This window comes from Chironomus tepperi, unplaced genomic scaffold (genome assembly GCF_022539635.2).
Source record: "Chironomus tepperi strain 1889 unplaced genomic scaffold, CSIRO-AGI_Ctep_v1 contig_409, whole genome shotgun sequence".
NCBI classification, from domain to species: domain Eukaryota; kingdom Metazoa; phylum Arthropoda; class Insecta; order Diptera; family Chironomidae; genus Chironomus; species Chironomus tepperi.
In genome coordinates this window covers 285,877-311,839 of record NW_027226531.1, presented here as the reverse complement: position 1 = coordinate 311,839, position 25,963 = coordinate 285,877, and the positions used below count along the sequence as shown (strand labels likewise).

The following is a 25,963-nucleotide window of genomic DNA, read 5'->3' as shown; positions in this document are numbered from 1 at the left end:
CTATGAAGACATACAGTAAATTAATTACAAATTGCTCAATATTTCCAACTTTTGGTGGGGATGGAAATGCTCCCATAGTCAAATTGAGTCACTTTATGACTTTTTGCTCTCAAAAACTTTATAGTTCATCTTAATTATTCCAATACATAAAAATAAATTTTTGCATATAAAAAAACATTTTCAAAGATTCAAAATAATTAAGATTAAAAGCTTGAGAAACAGTTTAGTCTATCAGTGCCTGTTGAGTGAAAAGACAAAATAAATTATAAAATTGTGATTGTTCTTGTGCAAAAAATAAATTGCAAATATGAAGCTTGACTTCATTATTTTATTAATTTTTGCAATATATTGTAATGGAATTCAAGGGTTCGTATTGATATTTTATTAAGATTTTTTGAATGTTTTCTTTATGCTTTTATGCGTTTAATATTAATCTTGAACGTACATCCAATAATATTGTCTAATAAGTAAACACGGTCGACTAATACCGGTAATCTATTACATTTACACCGTTTTTTTTATTTTAATGATTATTGCTCGATCTCAGTTCTAGTTATTAGCTATACATTAATATCCTGGTATTAATTTGAGGATACTTCGCATTAACATAAACTAACCCTAACATAATTACCCCAAATGAGCATACTAATCTAAATTAACTTTATCGTGAGCATGGTTCATATCAAATCTAAGTTAAGAACTTATAACGATAATAAGACAGATAGAATTGTTTATTTAAATTTGCAAATTACGAAATCGATGTACATTCATTATTTTTGATTGATCAGGAACACATTTATAGGAAGTTTTGCATGCATTGTTTGTCCTTTGATGAGAATAGAATCCACGTCATTAAAAAAGTGAAAATTATCCGGTCTATTGTAACTCCTACTGTAACTATGCTCTTATATGGAGCTTAAGGAGGGCAGCCATCTGCTTTATTTTTGCCGGAACGCTGCTGTGTCCCGGCAAATTTTGGTATTTTGGATAAATTTCAAACAATTTCTTTTTCAAGGTCCGGTCTGAAGATTTTTTTTTTAAAAATTTCAATAATTTTCTGCACTTTTTTGCAATTTTTAACATAATTTAGTTCTTTGAATAATAATACTCAAAATTATCCAAAGGAATCCCGTTAGTGCCAAACTTTGAAATATCCCGATTTTATTCGAAAGTGTCCTGATAATTTGCGAAAATCCTCTGGCCACCCTGCATCTTCTCTGACATTTTCCATTTCAAAATATTTGTCCTATCCTGCCGTGCTTCCTTATATGAATCTTCTTTTTGATATCCCGCAGATCTGCTAATTATAGAACCTTCTCGTTTAAAGGTCCGGTCTATTGCATAATATACAAAATAATTTCAAAAAACCTAAAAAATTTTAGCTTCACATCTGCATGTTTATTTCAAAAATAACTAACTTCCCTAGCTTGATTGATGAGCTTCCATCTTACAAACTAGGTAGTTTAGATAAGCTCTTCATTTATCCTTTAACGGGTCTACCTTAGCATATTGCTAGGTTGCCAACGGTACATCTAGTAGTATGGGGTAGTAGCAATTTATGGGTAAGGTGGCCAGAAGATTTTTACAAAATAGCAAGGTAAAAAAGTACAGCAGCGTCCCGGCAAAAATACAGCAGATGGCCGCCCTATTTATGGGTCAAAACCTTCTCTTTTTTGGTAAAAATTCTTCATTTTGTAAAAAAATTTCGAGAACTCTCTATTCCGTCTAATTTTTCCGTCCATTACATTACGTATTAGAAGGTATGCATTTGAGATTTTGATCAACTTCTGAGTCAGACTTCGGTTTTCCCAATTCCGTATCAATTTTGTATTATTATTTCACTTCGAGAACGTCTGACAATGAATCTATAGCTAGCTTCTTGCCAACACCTCAGTTGCGTCCAGGGTTCGAAATCGACTCAACTCCAAACAAAATTCGAGGTAACTTCGAGTTTTGGTCTCGTCGGAACGTCCTTATAATGTCATTCAAATGTATTTCAAAAATCTCTTATAAATAAGTCCAAATCGCCATAATATGTTATCAGCAATTTGCGAGACATTAGAAGTATTAAACTTTATTCCTGGTATACAATATCAAATAATATTTTTCAATGTAATTAAAATAATCTACAATGTTTTTTAATCAATTAAATTTTTATTAAATTTCATACAATTTTTCAAATGATTTTTTTAAATCAAAAATTAATTTTTTTTTTGGCGCTTACTGACTGATAACCTTTCCGATAATACCCACGCCCTAATTCACGAATGTGTTACACACGCACTAATTGGGATTTTTTCATGGAAAAACCCTAAAAAATTGATGATTTTTTTTGTAAAAAATGGAAGTTGACCCACACCGTGCGTTCATCGACCTCTTTTGTCCCCTACGGCCAATATCCATCGTTAGGCTGATCAGTACCAGATTACCAACTCTGCTCTTAAATACACGTCGTCAGGAGGCACACAGCATTTACTAGTTCATTTCTATATCTAATCTTACTTACTTACTTACTTTGCTGGCCGTACAGATCAACTGTGATCCATGGCCTCTCTCAGATGTCGCCTATAACTGGTTCTATCGCCGGCTTCCGCCTGCCAATTGCCAATACCAAATGCATTGCTGTCTCTATCGACAGCTTCCTTCCATCTAATCTTACAATGACTGCAATTTATGTGCATTGGTGTCTTAGAAGAGACATGATGTATGCTATCTCGATGTCTGGATAGAAAACATGTCCCGAAATCACAGAAAAGTCCATTTCCGGTTCCGAAAATCTTCCGATTTCCCGAATTTTCTGTGTCCCTAAGACCTTAATTGCTGGAGCTTCCACAGGTCTTCTAATTACATGTCTTGCCCATCGAAGCCTGTTTACTTTAGCCGCTATACAATGGCCGAGTCTCTAAAGAGCTGATAAACTTTCATGTTACTCCTCAAGTCCATAAGTCTCAATTTTACACCTGCATTTGTAAATGTTTCCGTCCGTCTGCTCTTGGAGCACCTGGACGCCTTTTCCCTTGTGGATTCCAACCAAGAGCAGTATAGCAAGCTTGTGTCTCACCCCCAGCTACAACACTATTCCGTTTTCGAAGTGTATGACCTATCCAGCCATATTTACGTAATTGTACTTCTCGATTGATGTCTTCCTGGCCTGCTCTTCTTAATAGTCCGTCCAAAGATGGCAAGTAGGATCTTCCCTCAAATACACTACCTTCATCCTCAATTGTGGTAATCACATTCTATGACTCAGAGTCATATCAGAGCTATCGATTGTTGTGTCTTTTACATGACTAATATACTAACATGACTTTAATCTTGATCTTGAAATTCTCGATAATTCATTTAATTACTCCATTCCAATTGCATTTTGTATTTTTTATTATTGCAGTCAACGCGTTTCAATTATCGGATCACAATACATACCGGAAAATTCAAATTACAAAGTTCTACTATTGACTAATTCATTGGATAAAAAGTCGTTTGTGAATGTGTCTTTATTAAGTGATGGAGTGGAATCATCAAGTCAGCTTATCAAGGATTTCAAAGATGATTCATACAGTGAAGTTCAATTTGAGGTAATTAAATAATTTTTGATAATTTTTTATTGATTTTGATACTGAGGATACAATAAGCATTGGTGATGTTGTTAGTATGGATATTGTGACTTAACAAGGAGGCCTTTCCCTTTCATTTAATACGACCCTTTATGTAGGCAGTGGTGGGCAGCCGTTGATTTTTCGCTGTACACTAGGTGTCTACCGAAACCGCACATGTCACACGGTTCATAGCATTTGCATGACTTTTTGGTGACACATAAGTCTGTCGCAGCACACAAGTTGTCTACCACTTTGTTACGGCAACCTTTTTCTGAAGTAATTGGTCAGTATTAAAATTGACACTAATGTGCATCGGCACACAGATTGTTCATCACTGTAGTACATGCTAAGAGCATGAAGATAGTCTGCCTTTAGGTTGACACTAATGTGCCGTAGCTCACAGGTTGCCTACCACTGCTTTAGATCCTTATATATGAAGTTATTGGCCAACCTTAAGGCTTATCCACAGGGTCAACCCATACTTACACCATTTTTGCCTAATTTCAACTGCAAATTTCATTAAAATCCCATATTTTTCCTCAATTTCAGGTTCCTCAACAACCCTCAACCAACTATGAATTAAACTTCAAAACATCCAACAACGATGCATGCACACAACAGTCAATAAAGCTCATGAAATCACATGCAAATCCAAAAATCTTTGTTCACTTAACCAAACCGATTTATAAAACCGGAGATGACTTAAAATTCCGAATTTTTGTGCTTGACAAAATGATGGTTCCGTTGACATCCCACGGACAAATTAGCGTATCCATCCATGACTCGAAGGACAATGTCATCCATAAGATTGACAGCATCAAGACTAAAATTGGAGTTTTTGAAGGATTAATAAAGATTGCTGATGCACCAAATTTAGGCAGATGGAAGCTTGTCATCAACTTATTGGACCGTGAAATTGTGAAATATTTCAATGTTGAAAAGTCAGTCGATGAAGGCTTGGAAGTCCAGCTAGAGATGTCATCAGCTGTGTCATTTAAAGATCGACGTGTATACATGACATTTATAGTCAGCGATAAGCTGAATAAGTTCTTTATTGGACGTGCCAGCATCCACGCAAGTGCCAAGTTTAAAGGTTCTGATATAATTGAGATCAACCGTCATATTAAGGATGTTGACATTTTTGGTAACAAAAAAGGAATTGGACTTGATTTTGCTGACGATTTAGGCATAAGATTTCCAACTGAAGACATGATGATCAAGTTTGACGTGACATTAACAGATGCAGCAACAAAAAGAACCACAAAAGTCTCAAAAGAGATTGAAATGAAGTATAAAGTCAGGAATGTCATTCAAGTGATTAGAAAAAAATATTTTAAGCCTGGATTTAAGGCAGCAACTAAAGTTCGTGTTAAGCTACTTGATGGACGTCTTGATAATGGATTTAGTCAGCTATCGATCACAAATGAGTATCATAACCGGAATCCGAACAGTAATAAAATTCAAAAAATTAAAAAGGAGTTTAGGGTCAACTTGAAAAATGGCGAGACATCAAACATCCTTCAAACAAAGCCTGAAACTGAATTAATTGTTGTTAAACTTGAATTTGATGGTGCTGAATTGATTGAGGAAATTTACCCATTACCAACACATGGTGCTAATGAATATATGCAAGCTGCTTTTGCAAAGAAAAGGTAAGGCAGTTACGAATTATTTTATTTTTGGGTTATCTGGCCCTACTTCCTTCACCAACTTCCTCGTCACCCCACCCAAATGTGATGCATCATTAGTGAACAATCATCAAGCCAGAGTTGGCAGTTGGTAGACGACAATCGGCAAAAACCCGTCGAATATCATCTATCATCGGCAGTCAACAATGATCGGCGACCATTGGCACCTGTCACCGGCAGTTGACAGGTGTCCTATGACATCTATCAACGAGATTTGACCGGCTACGGCTGACACCGTCCACTGGCAGTTTACTGGCGGATGTTGACACTTGCCATCGATTGTTGACGATGGCCAATCTTGATTGACCGATTGAAGAAGATAAAAAAATGGATGAAGACAGTCGATTGCCAACTCTGTTCTTAACATATTCACAACTAGATGTGTGTTAGAAAATGAGCAGCTATTCTTCTTATTTTCTGGATGGCATACGATGTAGAAATGCCCGAATATCTGATCATAGGCCTGATATGACTCTTATTTCAAGTCAGATTAGTTGAAATCCGACCTCAAATTAGAGTCAAGTTGGCCTGTTGCCCTGTCTAGCATTAGACTGTGTCGAAACGATTCCGTCTCATCCATGCATCTGTCTGACGGCAACATTGAATAGTTTTCAACCGCAACACATTGAAATTTTGTCCAAACCAGCGAAAACGACCGCCTAAGGGTGCCTGCCCCCAAAGACAACGGCCATCCTAGTCACCGGCTGCCGTTTCGGCGCTGACCTATACCGGCATGCCAACTCTGGTCCACACCAGCGAATAGTTTTTCAAAAAGACATAAATTTTCCGCTTGGCAGTTAGTTTCAAATGACTAGAATCGACTGCTATAGTCAAACGGACGTCACTTGACCTTAGTCGTCAGCATGCATCTTATAAACAATATTTTAATTATAATTCAAAATAAATTAATAAAAAATTTTCCCATTTTACATTTTAGCACAAAAATTGGCGACAAAATTCTCATAACAGCAACAACAACCGGCGAAATGGAAACACTTCATGTACTTGTAATGGGACAGGATGGAATAATCCTAAATAAAGAATATCCTGATGCAGCTGGAAATGATATTTTCAAATTTACAATAACTCTGACACAAGAAATGAAGCCTGAAGCACGTGTTCTTGTATTTTATGTCAAACCTGACAGTGGTGTGATTATTTATGATGAATTGACGATTGCTCTTGGATTTTCTATTGACAATACGGTTAGTATTAAGGTTTTTTTTTTGAAATTTTGGTGTCGAAAATTTACTGTGACAGGGGCGTAGCCATGGGGACTTTTGGGGGTTCGAGTAGTGTAAGTTGCGAGCAGCGCTCTGCCTACATGCTCATGTAGTATATTTAAAGGAAGCAAGCTATCAAGAGTAATTGCTTTGTCTATTTGGGGTAGTGCTGCTTCAGGATCATGAAAGCATGCTCCTTGCTTCTTAGGTGGAATGCAGGTGCTTCTTGGTCCATGGCTATTGGAGATACGGGCTAACACTTCTGAGCATTGGAAATGGTTTATTTTGTAGCATTTTTTTAAAATTATTTTGGCTTTGTCCCTATTTAAATGACTGTGTCATGGATTCAAATCACCAATTTGTACTGCTCGGGTTGATTTATTAATTATTTCATTAATTAACTTTCATTTTTAATCCCTAGATTGACATCTACGCAGATCCACTCACAAAACCAAACCAGCAAGCAAAAATCCAATTCAAAACGACTCAAGGATCGAAAGTCTACATTTCAGCATACGATTTAAATCCTCTGTCACTCAACCGCGACAATGAGATATCCAGAAATGATGTCTATAACGAATTAGCCTATTATATGAATTTAAGATATCCAAACTCGTCAGTATATCATTTTGAAAAGTCAAATGCCTTCATATTGAATCCATTAAATTCTGAAGAGTCATGCGATGCTGAATCGACAAAAGTGTTAAGCTATGACACAAATAATGTTGATCCTTTATCCAACAATAATAATGACATCAAGTACTTCCCAGATAATTGGTTTGATGAGTCATATGAAGCTATTAGTGATGATTTACAGACAATAAGTCATAAAGTGCCGGAAGCGCTGACAACATTCAAATATTTTGGAATATCTGTACATCCAAATAAAGGACTTACAATTGCCAAAGCACATAACACGACGACAGTTAAAAGTGAATTTTCAATTCAGCTTAAAGCACCGGCATCAGTCTATAAAGAGGAAATTCTGTGGATTAATGTTGCTGTCTTTAATACCTTATTTGAGGCTATAACATCCGATGTATCAGTCACAATTGAAAATGGAGTTTTTGTCGATAAACATCCACGAGTTGAGTATCACATCCAATGTCTAGACTTCAAGGAAACGAATTTAAAATCCAAAAAATTCACACTGAATATTGGAGATGAAAAGTTGTCAGCAACTGAGACAATGTTGATTCAACCGGATGGTAATGGTGACATTAAGGTGACTGTTCACGCATCAACAGCATCACATAGAGATGAAGTCATTAAAGTTGTTAAGCTGATTAATAAATCAAATGAAAATGAACAAATTTCTGAGGATATTAAAGTTGAAAATGATAAGGAACTTCCATATACAAATATTCTGACAGCTGCTGTTGATGGTCTGGATAGATTCTTGTAAGTAGATAGTTAATTTAGGGATAAAAGGAGTAGCCAGTAGTCAAGTTGTGTCAACTTTTGTCAAGTAGCTTTGATCTTAGTCAAGTAGAGTCAATTATAGTCAAGTAGCTTAGATTTTCGTCAAGTAGAGTCGATTATTGTCAAGTAGCTTTGATCTTAGTCAAGTAGAGTCGATTATTGTCAAGTAGATTAGACCGTCGTCAAGTAATGCCAATTATAGTCAAAAAAAGTCACAAACTAATTGCATTTAAAGCTCCTCACTCTCCCTGTACATTTTCAAAATGCCTGGCTGCATCCCCCTACTCCTCCTGGATACTCCCCGGGATCAATATGAATTATGTCAGATTTTAATCTAAGTTTTTCCTTCTTTTGTAGTTCATATCCATTAACTTCAGATGAAGAAAGACTTTTAAAGTTCTCAGCAGCAATCACATCTCACAAGTATCTACTGTTAGGCAATAGCGATGTCCAAAAATCAATCAATAACTTAATAGCTGGATATCAAGAAGTTTTGTCAATTCTTGATAAGATTTTCCAAGTAAAAGATCCAAATTCCATCACATTGGCAGCCTTAGCAGCAAGAACATTGATCGAAGTTCAGCAGTTCATCAATATTGATCAAAATTTAATATCAAAATCACTTGACTTTGTCAAAACCCAGCAACAAGATTACGGATCATTCAATTATGACTCAAACTTTGACTATCGTGAGGAAATGGACGAAAATCCAAAGGACATCCAAACAGCTGAAATTATTTCTGTATTCCTTAAAACTGAAAACCGACAAGATCATCAAAATGTGATTGGAAAGGCCTTAAAATACCTAAAGGACATCAGCATGACTAGTGACTATCAGAAAGTCACAGCTGCATATGCATTCGCACTTAACAATGACAAGTATAATGCACAAAATTTACTCAAAGACGACTATTTAACATCAAAAAGTAAACGACAGCAGGCAGTCAACATTGAAGTTGCAGCATACACAATATTGACTAAAATTCTACTTGATCAAGATCCACAGGATGATGTCAAGTGGCTGATTAAGCAGCTTGATGCTAATAATGGCTTCTATTCACCACACGATGCTGATTTGGCTCTACATGCTTTATATGAGCATGCAAAGTTCAAACACTTAAAGCCTGAAGACAATTCACAATTTGGACATGCTGGAAGTAATGGATATCCAGCAAATACATCAGACTATTTCACAATTAATGCCAACAGAGTTGAAGTTAGTCACGAAGAGTTTAAACTTGATATTTCTGTGAATGTAAATGATGATCAAAGTGTCAATAACTTAATGGTACTTGAAATGGAACTTCCACGTGGATATAGGTATCTTCGGTATGATCCCAGCGAGAATGTCTTGGTAAGATTTAGGTGATGAAGTTTTGTGGATCTGGAGTAATTTTATAACTTCTAATTTTAGAGCTTCGATACCTTAAATAACGGAAATTTAGTTATATTCAAAATGAATAAGCTCAAAAAGGATCAAATTACCAAAATGTCGATTTATGCATCTAAAGTCTATGAATTCAGTAAACATCAATTTTCAATGATTAAGGTTTATGACTATTATAGATCAAGTAAGTCAATAATTCATTTTTTAGGACTGAGAGAGACTAAGAGAGACTGAGAGAGACTGAGAGAGACTGAGAGAGACTGAAAGAGACTGAGAGAGACTGAGAGAGACTAAGAGAGACTGAGAGAGAGACTTAGAGAGACTGAGAGTGACTGAGAGAGTCTCAGAGACACTGAGAGAGACTGAGAGTGACTGAGAGAGACTGAGAGAGACTTAGAGAGACTTAGAGAGACTTAGAGAGACTGAGAGAGACTTAGAGAGACTTAGAGAGACTGAGAGAGACTGAGAGAGACTGAGAGAGACTGAGAGAGACTGAGAGAGACTGAGAGAGACTGAGAGAGACTGAGAGAAACTGAGAGACTGAAACTCGATCTCAAGAATCCTTAGTCAAACCTCGACTCCTGGATACTCCCCTGCCTAACTACAAATTGACTTTAATCAACTTTCTATTTTTTTAGACATCAAGGATACATTCTTTTACGTTTTCGACAAGAATGAAGAATCATGTGAAAGAATTAGAGTTGAGAAAGAAATTGAAAGAGCTGATCAAATTGTACGTAATGCTGAATATGCTCAAAGTATCACGTCGAAAGCACAATCGATTAATGATGGAGCGAACCAAAGTATCCTGCATGCTGAACGAATAACTAAACTGGCAACGACTAAACTTAAATCTGCTAATTCCGCAATTACGTCCGCACAACAAACATTATCATCTGCACTTGAATCAGCTGAAAAGGCATATAAAATTACTGTTGATGCAGAAGGTCCAAGGGAAATTCCTGTTGAACCAGTCGTTCCAAAACGTTCTAAAAGAGATATTTCTGAGTCAGAAAGTGAAGCAATAAAAACTCAAAATGATGCACAGCAGGCAAAGCAGGCAGCTGATGATGCAGAGAAAGAACAATTGCAGGCACAAGAGGAACTGAATAATTCAACATTAATTCTGGAAAAAGCTGAGGAAAATGTCCAAAATGCAAAAAATGCAGTTTCACGAGCACTTAGTGATGTTAGGGCCGCAAAGGGGGATTCGACGTCGGTACGACAGAAGATTTTAGATGCTCAGAATACAACCAAAGCGACAGAAGATGAATTGTCCAATTTAAATCAACAACTAAGCTCAGCAGATCAACAAATTAAGTCAGCTCGAAATAAATATGACCAGACACAAGAAGCCATCAATAAAAACCAAAATCAGGTCAATACTGCATACAAAACAGCACTAAATATCCTCGAAAAAGCCAAAAAGGCCTTAAAAGGAGATGATGTAAGAAAAGAAGTAGACGATGCAGATGTTCGTGTTCAGGAAGCTCTAACAGAAGCAAATAATGCACTAAGTTTAGCAAATGATGCTTTACAGCATGCTAATCAAGCTAGGGACAATATTGCATCGGTCAGAAGCAGCACCGAAAAAATGAAGACTAAATGTGAAAATCTGAAGATCAAAGCTGAATCTATAAAAGCAGAAACTGATGATTTCTTAATACAAACTCAACAAAAATGTGATGCTTATAAGAATGCTCAGGATGTTGAGGATAAGAAGACACAGATCGTAAATGAAGTCCAAATCTCACATAACAATACCATCGACAATGCTAATAAAGCTACAGATAAATTACAAAATGCTATCGATGCTATGAATAAAGCAAGAACCAAAGCTGATGAGACGAGAATGGAGGAAGCCAAGAGAGCTGATGAGCATGCTAAACTAGTTGAAAATGAATTGACAACAATTAGTGACATTGTGAATAATATAACGATTTTAAATGCAGAAATTGGGAAAATTGAGAAGGAAATTCAAAGCAGGAGAACGTCGGCCAATAAAACGGAAACATTCCTTGAGAACCAACTAATCGTTAAAAAAAGTGTAACGGAAAGGACAAACGAGGAAATTGAGAAATCGACAATCTTAAAAAATCTGGTTGATCAAGCTGCTAATTTGACAAGAAAAGCAAACAAAAGTCTTTTGGAAGCAAAACAGGATTTAATCAAAGCACAAACAGCCGCTGCAAATGCATTGAAAGCCACAGACGCTGTAGTAACCACAGCCGAATCAGCCAACGTCATTGCTGCATTAAATAATGTTAAAAATTATGCAAACATTGTCACAACAACTAAGTTGGAACTCCAAATTATACATGAGAACTGTACTGAATTACAAGAATTAGCTCAAGTGTTCAAGAATGCATCTACAAGTGCTTTAAAGATTTACAATGACGCAAGTACCGCCATTAAAAATGTTAATAATGCTACAAAATTACTGATTAGAGACAATATAAAATTGTTAAACAAAGCAATTCAAAGCTCAAATCTTCTACAATCTTCCAACAAATTTGACAATGATTTCGAAAATATCACACAAAAAATCAATGGCCAAAAAACAAAAGCAAAAAGTATGCAAAAAACAGCACTTTCAACTCTCAAAGACATAAAACAAACAAGAGAGTTAAGTCATGCAAAATCACTGGCAGAAAAGCTTGATGAACAAAAGCAAAATGTCAAAACTTTAAATGATGACTCAATTAAGATCAAGCAAGAAGCTGAGGATATTAACGGAATTATAATTCATGCAATAAATGCTGTAAACTGTGCAACAAAAGCTAAAGATAATTCCAATTCTGCAGCAGATATTGAAAAATCAATTAAAGACCAGCTTGAACATGATTGGACTAAAGTATATCAAATTAATAGTGCCGTACAAGATCTAAATGTTAATCATGATTCACCCATGAATAGATTCAAGCAAATACTTGAAAACTTCATTTCATCACTTAATGCTACACAAAATGATCCAAAATTACCAAGCTTAGCATCTCAAGCTGTTATAAAAACGAATACTGAGGCCAATAATGCTTTAAAGTTTGCAAGAAGTACAATCAATGCTGAATCCTTAACTGCTGCCATTGAGTCAGCAAATCAAGCAGAAATCAGCTTTAATAACACAGAAAAATACAGAAGTGACGCAGCAAAAATAGCTCAAATTGCTAAACTAACTGAAGAAACAAGTAAGGAAGTCAAAAAAGCAGCCAATTCATTTATTGCTGCATCTGAAGATGCTATCAGTGCAGAAAATAAGTTAAAGGAAGTCCAAGAATCATATGCGTCAATTTATAATACAAAATATATAAATTTTATTGATCAAGTGACAAAATTAGTTCAGGAAGTAAAGAGTGCAACAGAAGAAACTCAGGAAGCAGCTATAAATACACTTAACAAGTTAAAAGATGCTCAAAATCACAAAACATCTGTAGAGAACTGGTATAACTATGAGAATATTGATCAAGTTAAGCCCTTAGTTCAAGAAGCCAAAATAGCCGCAGATGAGGCAGAAAAAGAAGCAAAATCAGCTAAAGAGGCTAGACAACTTGTAGACAGTGCAGCACTAAAAGCACAAAAAGCAGCAAATGATATAAAAAAAGTAGTTGAAGCCGATAAAGCTGCTGAAGCTGAGAAAGCTGCTGAAGCTGAAAATGCAGAATCAACAACACTTTCCAGCCAAACCACAAATGACCAAACAGATGCTGAACCCACATTTGATCAGAAACAGTCAACAGTATCGGAATATACATCGACAGACCCAAAACATGATCAACAAGACACAAATGATGTCACTGAACAAGTTGAAGTGACCAAATCTTCCCAAGTAGATAGTGCAGCCTCAAAAGCACAAAAAGTAGAAAATAGTAAGAAGCTATTTTCTGTTGAAGCCAATAAAGCAGAATCTACAACAATTTCCAGTCCAACTACAGATGACCAAACTGATGCTAAGCCCAAGATTGAACAGTCAACAGTAACGAAATCTACGTCGGCAGATTCAAATCATAATCAAGAAGACGCAAATGATGTCACTGTGACTCAAGTCACAGACACATATCAATCTAAAACACAAACTGAAGAGACGTCTAATTCTATCCAAGGATACAAGGCACATGAACACGGAACACAAGCAAGCAGGGCACGAGAAGGCGGAACTCAAACAGGCAAGGCACAAGTAGGCGGGACGCAAGTAATAGAGTCACAAAGAGACGGAACACATGCAGGCAGGACACATGAACACGGGACACATGAGCACGGGACACAATCAGGCCATACGTCAGCACACAGTACACAAAAATACAGTCCACAAAGAGCCTACACACCAGGATACAACGCACAAGTAGGCGGGACACAAGCACGAGGAACACAAAGATACCAGCCACAAATAGGCAGCGGACAAGTAAACCAGTACCCAACAGGCTGGCCAAATAGAGATCAGGCACACGCTGGCTCGGTTTATTGGACTTAACTACTAGATTTAAAATCGAAAAATATGAATTTATTAAATCATAAATAAATAAAGTTTGACATTTTTAAACATAATTTGTTGACCAATTTTGATAAATCTAGCTTTGAATGCAGAGTAAATCATATGTGTAAGTGTCAATTATATCTGAAATGAGAAAAAATAATTAAAATTTATCAAATTTTTAGGGGTTCGACCAAGAACCGCAGGTTTGCATTTAAATCAACAAGTCTGCAGCTTTTGGTTGTAGCTTATAGTTCATCTAAGGTTGCAGGCATTCCGTTTTTGTCAATTTCGAATGAACCCCACAAATTCATCATCTTGGATGACTTCATTGACTTATTGCATGTCTTGATCTAAGGATGACTACCCTAACAGGCATATGCTGTTATTTTGTCATCTTTAGATCAAGTTTGACTAATTAGACATGAAATGTGTACCAAAAAGTCATTTCTAAATCGATTAAATCCAGTAGTGGGCAACCTGTGTATCGCGGTACACTGACACTTGAGGCTTATCACCTAATTGTTCCACGAAACATGAAAGCTTGCTCACTACTTAACCAATCAAATCCACATCGACATTAGTCATCCCAAGAACTAGACATGCAGCTAGTTCCATTCAACTCATCAATTTTTTTATAGATTTTCAACTTACTTGGACGATAGTAGTCATAAAGCTTGATCTTTAATGGCTTATGATACTCTAACTCATTGCTATCTTTTATCACTACCATTGTATCCCTGTACTGGATATTCTTCTTAATATTATGTGAGTAAAATACAGCAATTGATCCATTGTCCCTAAATTCGACATCCTGGAACTGAAAAATAATTCAGAAATTATTAAAAGACACAAGAGAGAGGAGAGAAAAAGAGAGAGAGAAGAGAGAGAGAGAGAGAGAGAGAGAGAGAGAGAGAGAGAGAGAGAGAGAGAGAGAGAGAGAGAGAGAGAGAGAGAGAGAGAGAGAGAGAGAGAGAGAGAGAGAGAGAGAGAGAGAGAGAGAGAGAGAGAGAGAGAGAGAGAGAGAGAGAGAGAGAGAGAGAGAGAGAGAGAGAGAGAGAGAGAGAGAGAGAGAGAGAGAGAGAGAGAGAGAGAGAGAGAGAGAGAGAGAGAGAGAGAGAGAGAGAGAGAGAGAGAGAGAGAGAGAGAGAGAGAGAGAGAGAGAGAGAGAGAGAGAGAGAGAGAGAGAGAGAGAGAGAGAGAGAGAGAGAGAGAGAGAGAGAGAGAGAGAGAGAGAGAGAGAGAGAGAGAGAGAGAGAGAGAGAGAGAGAGAGAGAGAGGAATACTCACATTTTTCTTGCCAAAACTGGCTTTGTATCCTTTAGGAATCTCAACTTCCAGAACCAGTAAATTGCTATTGACATCTCGATCGGACGGACTGAATTTGTAGTCAAAACTAATTTCCAGATCACCGCTGCTGCCAACCTTCTTTACAGACGTACCAAGTGCTGATATTGAATTTCTTACAGCTGCATTGTCGTTAAGCTCTTGATAAACTAAGGCATATCCTAATCCTTGAGTAGTAACAATGATTTCATGTTGTGGATCCAAAAATGGACCAAACAGCTTCGATTCATCCTGTCCAATCATATTTTGCTGTCCATCAACTTCAAAGACAAAACTTTTTCCACTTTTCTTATATTTTGTGTATTCATAAAGAGCTTGATGTGCCAGGACTGTATCATATGGAGAATAAAATGCTCCGTCGGCCTTCCTGTGTGCTAGCAGCTGTTCAACTTCCAGTCGAGGATCATCGCCGATGAGAATTTTTGTGAGAATTAAGTACGAAATTATTTCAACGTACATTGAGTGATGCTTTTTAAAAGTCGAGGATGAATAGCCACGATTGAGCTTATTCAGGAACTCAGCAGCATGCAACTTGTTACCAAATAATGCAAAGGTATAAGCCATAACAACATTCACGTAATCGCCGGTAAATTCTCTATTTTTTGAGTATAAGTAAGTCAATGAATTCAGGATGTACTCTTTGTATGGCTGTATACTGTCTTTTGTAAATGCTGTGACAATTAAGGCATTTTGGATGTGCTCACGCATTCCAGCACCAATATCCTTATGATCATCAGTTTCTGGATAGTAATTAAAGCTTCCTGCATTTCTGTATTGCTTGCTGACTTGCTGTGTAGCTATAAAATTCAATGATTCAGTGATTAGCTTCTGATCAGCAGTGACTAGACCGGCTGCGTCTTTTAATGCTCTAATAATGAATGCAGACATCCACAATCTTGTCTTATCTTTTGAGATATTTTTGAGAATGTCAAGAGCTTCCTTTCCACCTTCAAATACTTCACGTTTTGCTGTCTTTGCTTTATCGCTGTTGGATTGACCAATTGAATCTAAGAATTTGTAGTTTATGATTGCTGTTTGGAATTTGAGGATTTTTTCTTCATCCAGGAACATTTGTCGTCCACTAAAAATAGGTTAAAATAAAGGTTTATTATTGAGTTGGCAATTGGCCGACGGATATTGACAAAAATCTGCTGAATGTCACCTACCATCGGCAGGTATCAACAGCTGTCGACCGGCTGGTAGATGTCATCGGCAAACGGAAAACGCCGATAAGAGGCGTCAACAGCCGTCGGTTAGCTGCTGATGGTAGGTGTCACTGGTCATCGACCAATTGCCAACTCTGAATTATTATAAATTGCTGCAATGCATATTTGATGAGGGAAATTTGGGTAAATTTGGACAGTACTCTTTAATTTTTAGCTATTTTCGTGACAAATGTCATCTAATTATACGAATCTTCAAGACGGAGACCAAAAATGAGTCGGAAATTGATATCGGAATGGAAACTGAGATCGAGATCGAGACGGAAACGTAGACAGTATGATTTGAATCAGAGTTGGCAGGATTTTAATGTGTAAACGCTTCCATTGGATTCCAGACTCCAATGGAGGCGTCTCCCAAATAAACGAAATTGACGTCCACTTCGTTGGAGTGTGCACTCGATTAGATCCACTCTTTTTTGGACTTTTGGAGTCCGAACTCTCAAAACCCTGCCAACTCTGGTTCGAAGTATCGACTAATCCCAAGACCGAGATTGAAAAGACTTGGTCTCTGTCTCGAGAACACTTAATCGTCAACATGCTTTAACTAATGCATCTACAACATCATCGTCATGTTGTGTCACAGAAGAAACATTGTATATCATTCAAAACAATAAATCAAGTCTGTTTCCATAACAGATGATGTACGATTGACAACATCATGTTGATTTGCTAGAGCCATACATTTAAATGACATTGTAGATCCATATATGAATTGCGAAGCTTATTACGTATTATATGAATTACGTATTTGAAATGTTAGTCACGTATGCATTCGCATTTTCTCAAAAATAAACATTCCTAAGCAGTTATTTCGAGTCTAACAAGTCAAAATTAGTCGATCGAGTGTCTTTCTTCATAAAGTTGCCATGAAATGTCAACAGATTCTCAAAATGTAGACATCGAATTGCAGAGAAGATGGTTAGTGAACCATTTATGGCTTATTCGACTAATCAAGACATCTAAGTTAAATATACTCACAATACATTCTCAAGTCCATCCAATGCAGGTCCAAGTAAATTTCCATAAACATCCACAAATGTCTTAACTGTTGAAGCATTATTCGGAAGTTGAAGGATGAAATTTGGTGTCTTTTGATTCAAATTAATTAAATTTACAGCCACAACTTCCTTTTGTAATTTTTCAGACGCACTGACTGGAACATCCACAGCTGCTTCAGATTTGCCAGTTGCTGATTCAAATTTTGCTGTTATTTTTATTGGATTCTCACTTTTAGCTGCAATATTGAAATATTTTGTGTCTATGCTCTTTTGTGGATTAAATTGGACAGCATAAGTAAGCGGAAGTCGTCCATTAAAATATTTTCGGCATTTTGTGTTCCATGATTTTGATTCCATTTTATCACCTAACAGCATTCCGTCTTCAATGTTTAAAGTAACAACTCCATTGGCATGAGATTGCTGCATATTTTTGGCGGTGACTTTAATTTGGTGAACTTCATCACGTCCGACTGTCGATGGACTGTCAATGTCTATTTTTACACCACTCTTGACTGATCCTTTGACGGAAATTTCAGGCTGTGTTTTGGCCACGGTAAAACCTTTTGTTGGATGTACGGAAATTCCATAAATTTTCCATTTTGTTGTGCTGTCTGGAATTGGCATTTGAACTGTTTGGGTGTCAGCTGTGGCGATGAAGTTAAGTTCCGGTATGGTCGCTGGAAAATACTTTTGAGATGAAGCAGGTCTTGCTGAATTTTCTTGAATTTCCTCATCATTATTGCTGCTTTTTTGACCATTTTTACAGCTAATTCCATTTTTTAGTGGCTCTAAGATGAATCCATTGAATTTTTCAAATTGATAGTCTGATGGATTTGTGAACTTTTTGTTGATGTAATAAGCTATTTCGTCATAAACTGATGATCTAGAAATTCCATTGTCTCCATTAAACAGCTCTGCATTTGCGTCAATGGCAATGAGGAAAACTTGAGAATCTTTTTCAGTTTTTACTTCAATATTCATCAGTTGATTTGGTTCGGCTTGATCAGGTGCTGTGAATTCAAGCTGGAAATGTTATTTGAAGGTGTATTAATGCATAAGAAGTATTAAGTATGTTTATGTAACAATTAGGCATGAGTTTGAAGCTGATCTAGGAACCGGCTTCTTAACCTGCTCTTTCTGAGTAGGTATGACTATCTTAAAGTACTTCATATACTATTGCTCCAGTCCTATAGTATCCTACCCTATCATAGCTGATTTAAGCTACCTAAGACTGAATCAGGGGTAGATGTGATAGTCATATGATAGTCATACCTATCCTGGGAACGTAGGGAATTTAGGATATGACAAGTTACTCCGGATGGTATGAAATAATGGAATTGGTAGGATATTCCGTGAATAGTAGGTTATTCCGGATATGGCAGAGTATACAGGATATGATGAGGCAATCAGGATACGATAGGATATCCTGAATATGGTTGGATATCTCGAGAATATTTGGATATCTCAGATGTGATGGGATATCCCGGATATGGTTGGGTATCCTGGATATGATTAGGTATCTCGGATATAGTAGGATATTCTGTATAGGGCAGGGTATTCCGAGTAGTGCAGTATATCTCGGGTATATTAGAGTATCCCGGATAGGATGGGGAATCCCGGATATGGTAGGGTATCTAAGATATGTAACAGTATCCCGAATATGATACAGTATCCCAGGTAAGGCAGTGTTTCCCAGTTAAATTAGGGTATCAAGAGCACGTATTGTCAATGCTCTACCATTAAGGCCACCGGTTCCATTTGACATAATGCAATCTTATCCCATAATTATTAAAACATTATCAAATCAAACTTACCGAATTATTAATAGAGAATCCAATATTTAATGAGAATTCATCATATATGATTGCACCATCTGATAATCTTGTATAGAAAACAAGTCCACGAGCTTCGGGTCTCATCTCATCGGTGATTTGCAATGAAAATTCATAAACATCCTTTCCTTCTGAGTCTTCGAATATTTCACTGTGAATGATGCCGTTGGTGCCAAAAATTAAGAGATGGAGCTGCTCCATTTCTTCTGTTGACTGAGCTTTCATTTGAATCTTTGATCCTACTTTTGAGCTGGAAATTGGAAAGATAAGAAAATGGTTAAAAATATTAATTTCGATTTAGTCAAGTCGGTTAATTGATCCAAAATCAGGCCCCAAGCTGGAATGACTCTGACTTGATGCTTGATGCCAGATTCGGTGTTAATCCACAGGCTCTGGTAAGGTCCCTGAATTTCAACCGAATTCGATACCAAGACAGAGTCATGCCGGCCTAATTTCAGATTCTGGGATCAATTGACCGACTTATGCTGGCTGGGGTTTTAGATCCAGATCCACCATTTGGATTAAAAATGAATATTTTCAAGGAACCAAGCTTACCCCTTGCTAACCATAGTAACCTGCAAATACTCATCAACACCAGGAAGTCTATCAATTTCTTCAACATGTTCTGTGTCTGCAAACTTTAGTTGAATTACAATCTTGACTGTTTTAGCCTTAGGATGTAAAACATGAACAGCATCTCCATTTTTTAGGTTAGTTTCATAAGTTTTTTCGTCAATATTTTCATTTTTATTGCTTGATAAATACTTGATGGTCGTCGACAGCTGATTAAGTGAGTTGTCAGGACGTCCATCAAGCAGCTTAACACGAACCTTAATTGGAAATTTAAATCCAGGCTTGAAATATTTTTTTCTAATGACTTGAATTGTTTGTCTGCCTTTATGCTTCATTTTTACGTCCTTAATTACTGTTGTGACTTTCTGTCCATCCACAATGTCGACGGTAAATGTCAAAATCATGTCAGCTGTTGGAAAATTCAGTCCTAAATCTTGTTGGAAGTCCAGCGCGATGACTGACTTGATGTCTGTTAAATATTGACTTTTTACATGCTTGCTGACTTCCACACGTGATGAATTTATGAATTTTGCTTGCATTGCTATGGCTGCATATCGTCCATTGAACTCTTTTGTGAGAATATTTAAGTAAATTCGGCGATCTTCAAAGGCGACGTCGGATGGAACTTGGACGTAAACTTCGGTATCGTCTTTATTTAAAGTCTGAATTTCGAATGATTTTGTGGCTTTTTTGCCGTCGACATCAACATTTATGGACCATGTTCCTAGGTCTTCCTGATTCAATTTAGGTATGTCTGCTATTTTGACTGAATTTTCGTAGGTTCCGTACTCAGATACAGCTGATATTTTATCCTGACTCCAAACAACTCGTCTTGGACTGGATATAGTCACAGTCATGTCTTTAACCTTTGAAATTGGAACTAGTTTTTGGGATAGAATAAAAATTCTAAATTCAAATGTTTCACTGGTCTTGTAAATTGGCTTGTTGAATTGGATGAAGACAATTGGGACGTTGGATGTTTTGATGAGATTTACAGACTGTTCTTGACAAGAATTCTGATGTTTTGATGATATTTTCAGCTCATAGTCGTTGAATTCGTCGGGAGTGACCTGTGATGAGAATGTAATTAGATGTGGGTTAGGGAAGTTGATGATGAATGAGGATGTGGAACTGGTTAATCAAAGTTTAGTCTTTTTTGATCAAAATTGATTGTTTTTGATCAATTTTGATTGTTTTTGATCAAATTTTGATTGTTTTTTGATAAGATTTGATTGTTTTTGATCAGATTTGAATATTTTTTGATCAAATTTGATTGTTTTGGGACTGTTTTGATTGTTTTTGATCTATTTTGATTGTTTTAGGACAGTTTTGAATGTTTCTGATTAAATTTTAATTGTTTTTGATAAATTTTAGATTTTTTGAGCGTTTTTGACCAATGTTTGATAAGTTTATTGCTGTTTTTCGCTGAACTTTTTGTTGTTCTGATTGTTTTTATCAACCTTTTATTGTTTTTGGACATTTTTTGACTGTTTTAGATTAATTTTTGATAAATTTTAATTATTTTTGATAATTTAATGAATTTTTTTAATCAATTTATGGACAAATGCAATTCTTAACCATTAAAAATGTCCATTTTTTTTAATTATTTTAACACGACTTTCAATCAATTTGTCATTTTTTTCAACTATTTTTCACTAGTTCCACATCTTTCTTAACAATAAAATCTATATTCTATACTTTCACGATGTCAACACCGACACCGTAATTTACGGAATACATTCTAAATTCCCATAATCAACAATAATATTCTAAACTTACATCAAAATTCAACTCCTTAAATTGACTACGATCAACATCTTTCACAGTTGTTTGATATCCACTTTTCGGTCCAAATGCCACATTAACTGATGAATCATCATCCAAATTATTTGTAATTAAATATGCCTTGTACGTGGAATTATCTGACACATACCGCGATCCAATAAGTGACACACTTTGACTGAATTTTAAAGAATGTAAACAACATTAAGTCATGCATTAAAATTAGAATTAAATATTTATGATCTGATTCACTGTATAAGTATCAATAAGCTTCAAATTCCTCACCTTAAGCATCCCGAAAACAACAAAATAAAAACAAACAAAAACTGAGTCATTCTTAAGTACTTAAAGCTATTCTTTTTAAAAATACGTCACTAACTATCAACACTTCAAGGTCACACACTCAGCTCAATGCAAAAACTCAAAACAGACTAACTTTAAATTGCTTTTTGTGCTTTCTTATAAGAGATGTTTTTATGCTGTATGAATGTTAGTGTTAAGTGCAGTGGTGTAGTTAGAATTTATTGACTCTAATATTGAGAATTATTGTTGGAAGTTTGACTCTGTTTTTGGTGCTTTCTCTTATATCCTCAAATTTTGATAAATTTTTGCAGAATAAATTTGTGTTTTGCTTATTTGTCCATCTTCGTTGATGTCATTCAACCCAAATTTCAATTTCTCTCTTATGACTCATCTTATGTTGTGCTCAGAGAGTTGTAAAAGAAATTTTATTATCTACACATGTGCCGGTTAAACTGTTATATCGTTAATGGTGGCATGTATTGGTGATCAAATTGATTATATTGTATCAGAGTTGATAATTGGCTGTATTCGATTATTTTTGAGCTTCTTCAATTGGTAATCAACGGTCCACTGTCTAGGAAAGTTGTCACCGTCCAGTTATCGATGGTAAGTGTCAACGATAGTCATTGACTTTCGATGATGGATGATATTCGATGGGTTATTGTCGAGTTCTCACTTACTTACTTGAACCATTCCCCGACTTGTAGTCTAAGTTATTTTAAAAGCCTTCCATCTGACTCTATTGCTTGCCATATCACAAAGCTTGTACAAATTCTCAGTTTAGACATCAAATTGACATTCCAGTAATGCTGTTCTACGCCATGTTGCTTTTGTAGCACTAGCGCACCTTTTTACTTGTGGATTTCACCCAAGCCCAGTTTGTGTTTCCATTCTTCTTACGACAATTCATGTAGGGACTCGCTTTCGAAGCGCGTGACCTCAAGGATCAGACACTCCAGTGATATAGGACTGTACTTATTGAATTTATATGAAAGTACTGTACTGTACTGCTATGAGCAAAGCTCTAGAGCATGCACATCTTGTGTATTTAAAGTGAGCAACCTCTAGAGACTACGCATTTTGACTGTTAGGAAGTGTGGGATAAATAAGAATAATTTACAACATATAATTCTGCAGATTATATTATTTATTAAGTTTTTGGTTAACAATGTTTGGTATTTAATACGACTAGATTGGGATTAAATTGAATGTAATCTTGGTACTTATGGAATTGGAGTAGCCGAAGGTAGGTCATGGATCACAAATGATCTATACGACCAGTAAAGTAAGCAAATAATCATTAAATAAAATTTGAGAAATAAAATTGAAGAATTGCTTCCAAAAATAGGGGAAGAACCCCAAACCCCCTACCCATCTACCCACTTTCCTCCCCTTACTGCTCTCTCCCCCTTCCCCTCTCATGCACATCCCCCTCGTTCATTTCTTAGAAGGACTATAAGGCTCAGAATACAATTGCACCCCATTTAACTCTGACAAAGGTACACAATAATCAACATTAATTGATTCTCTATTATCCGATGACTTTAAACTTAGGTATGAACGATTTGGCAATTTTGGTGCACCGTCACTGACTGGAGACTTGTTGTAACTTTGCTGTTCATTTCCACTTCCAGGTAATTTTAATGAAAATGCTGAGGATGTTTTTGGTGAGAATTTTCCAGTGTTGGAAGTTGTGCTGATGCTTCTTGGCAAGTCTGGCAACTGCTGAACACTTTTATCGATATTAAATGACTTTGGACTCAAGCTTACAGATCCAGGTGACTTCGGGTTGTCATAAGCAGGAACTGTTGAACTTTGATGAACGCCAATTGATTTAAAAGCATTTTTGGATGTCTTTTTATTTTGTGTGCCTTTTTGACTCATTCCAGATGAACTTGGTGCCGGAAATTCGAATGTTTTTGTGTCCCTCGGTGTGATGACTTGAAGCTTCTGATTAATATTGTCAAAAAACTTTGATTTTTGTAGATTTGGAATATTTTTTGGTCTTCTTAATGATCCCGTGCTGGATGTCGATGTCTGTGTCGAATAGACCTGAACACGTGGATTAATTGGTGTGACTGATGACGGCTGTCCATCCGGCATTGCTTGTTTTTGTAATTGTGACTGATTTTGGTCCGAATCATTAGTTGGCAGTCGACTTATGTTTGTGTATTTTACAGTCTTCCTACCGATTTCTGCGGTTTTGACTGATCGTGTTGTCGACGAATCATAATTTGATGAATGTTTGGATGATTCAGGCTGTTGTTCATTCATGTGCTGTGTCATTGGATATTGTGATGATGACATACTTCCTGGTGATTTTTGACTCATGTTTTGGGTGGAATTGGCATAAATTATGCCACTTTTTGCTGGAATTGAAGGGTTTTAGGTTGAATATTTGATGAATTTTAATCACTAGACCAGTGGTGGACAACCTTTGTGTCACGGCACATCAAAAACGTCCGAAAGTCCCATAAACCTTGTGTTTTCAGTCAAGACTTACTAAAAAAAATGTCCCGTAGACCAAAAAAGGTTGCCCACCCCTGCATTAGACCATAACTTACCATGTTTTAAGCTTTCTGTTGACACAGCTCCATCTCGTTGCTTATTCTTTCCAATATCATGAATATCAATCGTCATGGCTCCACCCAATGGATAATTTTGATACTTAACATCCGAACCGTCCCCAAATTGTCCACAATTTTGATAAACCGGTGCATTATTTGATGGATTTACTTCATGATTTTCATAATTTTTTGAATTTTTTAACCGTTTTTCGATGTCTTCCTTGGTCAACATGATTGGTTCCGCATATTCACTGACTACATTCTCAGCCAAGCCATCTTCAGCTAGTGTCGATTGAGGATTACGGTTAAGTGTACTCAAATTACTTCTGGAACTACGAATTGGATGGTCATCGAGTCCAGCGGCTGTTGATGAGAAGCAGATGCTTGACGTCTCCTCAAACATGTCTTTTCTGTCAGTTACTTTACTGTGAAATCGTTGATTTGATGATTTCATGCAATTTATGTACAGGATGTATAGAATTAATAAAGCAACAAGGCAGACAAGTCCAATGATTACTCCGGTCTCTAGAAGTGCCATTTTAGGTCGTAATTGCTTAATATTGCAGCTTTTTTCGATCTTAATTGTTTTATTCGTTTGAGTCAACTGTAGAAAAAAATCATCCATACATTTAGTTTTGAGAGCGCTGATTCCATTTCTGATAACATCCTTACTAACAAATGACAAATGTGATACACATTTATTATAGAGTATGTTTAGGTATGACAAATTTTGCAATGATTCAAACACAGATGAATGAATTAAGATGATTCTATTGGAACTGACGTCAAGGAACTTAAGCTTAAGGTTGTGCCTGAATAGATCCTTTTCAAGATAACGCAGGTGATTGTCACTCAAGTCGAGGACTTCTAGTGACTTATAATCCATTAACATGCAGCTTGTGATGTCCTTAAGTGATGAGTTTTTGACTCTTAAGACTTGAAATTTTGATGTTAAGCTTGTAGGCAGCTCAGGAAGAATTTCAATGTTTTGGTCCACAAATGCGACACCTTTTGGGGTCTTGCCGTTGTCTGAGCGGAGAGTAATTGAGAAGCTCTGGGCAATGACTTCGATATGAGTTGTTACATTGCAGTATGTGAAGTTTCCAACAGCTTCGAATGATTCATGAACTGTTTTACAGTTGAGGATCTTTGGGTATGATGGATTTGGGAGGTAACTGAAGAATATAATGGCAATTGATGTTAAGGTTCTAGAAATATCAGAATTTGTCAATGTTTATGATCCAAAATATTTAATTTAAGACCTTACACAATAAAATTCATTGTAAATGTGTACTTGATACAATATGTGAATCGTTTAATAAGTATCGAATGCTTGTAGTCACAAGCTGCACTTTGAAGAATTTTCAATATCTCGTCGGTTTGTATGTGCAATATTCAGTAGCTACGTAATCGTCATAAATCTCACATATTGTGTTATCAAAGCACGTTGTGCTCACATTATCGACTCTATTGTGTTGCTCGGGAATGATTCATGAAGTCACATGTAAAATCATCAATAAATTACATCCGAGCAGTACAGTGTAGTCGTCAATCAAG

At 36.3% G+C, this 25,963-nt stretch overlaps 3 protein-coding genes across 3 annotated transcripts; 1 reads left to right on the top strand and 2 right to left on the bottom strand.

The window, feature by feature from the left end:
- Window positions 1-227: 227 nt before the first annotated feature.
- Window positions 228-13,855, top strand: LOC139096987 (extracellular matrix-binding protein ebh-like). The gene is made up of 8 exons (XM_070648751.1): window positions 228-366; window positions 3,389-3,575; window positions 4,146-5,248; window positions 6,222-6,489; window positions 6,929-7,908; window positions 8,287-9,283; window positions 9,344-9,500; window positions 9,955-13,855. The coding sequence occupies exons 1-8, from the start codon at window positions 308-310 to the stop codon at window positions 13,779-13,781; spliced, it is 7,578 nt and encodes a 2,525-aa protein (XP_070504852.1). The 5' UTR covers window positions 228-307; the 3' UTR covers window positions 13,782-13,855.
- LOC139096988 (thioester-containing protein 1 allele R1-like) lies at window positions 13,790-21,958 on the bottom strand. The gene is made up of 8 exons (XM_070648752.1): window positions 21,822-21,958; window positions 21,534-21,714; window positions 19,737-20,824; window positions 19,164-19,431; window positions 17,330-18,372; window positions 15,072-16,209; window positions 14,436-14,601; window positions 13,790-13,925 (listed from the first exon to the last, which is right to left on the bottom strand). The coding sequence occupies exons 1-8, from the start codon at window positions 21,869-21,871 to the stop codon at window positions 13,879-13,881; spliced, it is 3,981 nt and encodes a 1,326-aa protein (XP_070504853.1). The 5' UTR covers window positions 21,872-21,958; the 3' UTR covers window positions 13,790-13,878.
- A 1,302-nt stretch (window positions 21,959-23,260) lies between these two features.
- Window positions 23,261-25,038, bottom strand: LOC139096981 (uncharacterized). Its single transcript, XM_070648745.1, has 2 exons — window positions 24,404-25,038; window positions 23,261-24,208 (listed from the first exon to the last, which is right to left on the bottom strand). Exons 1-2 carry the CDS (start codon window positions 25,029-25,031, stop codon window positions 23,277-23,279), a joined length of 1,560 nt encoding a protein of 519 aa, XP_070504846.1. The 5' UTR covers window positions 25,032-25,038; the 3' UTR covers window positions 23,261-23,276.
- Window positions 25,039-25,963: the final 925 nt, after the last annotated feature.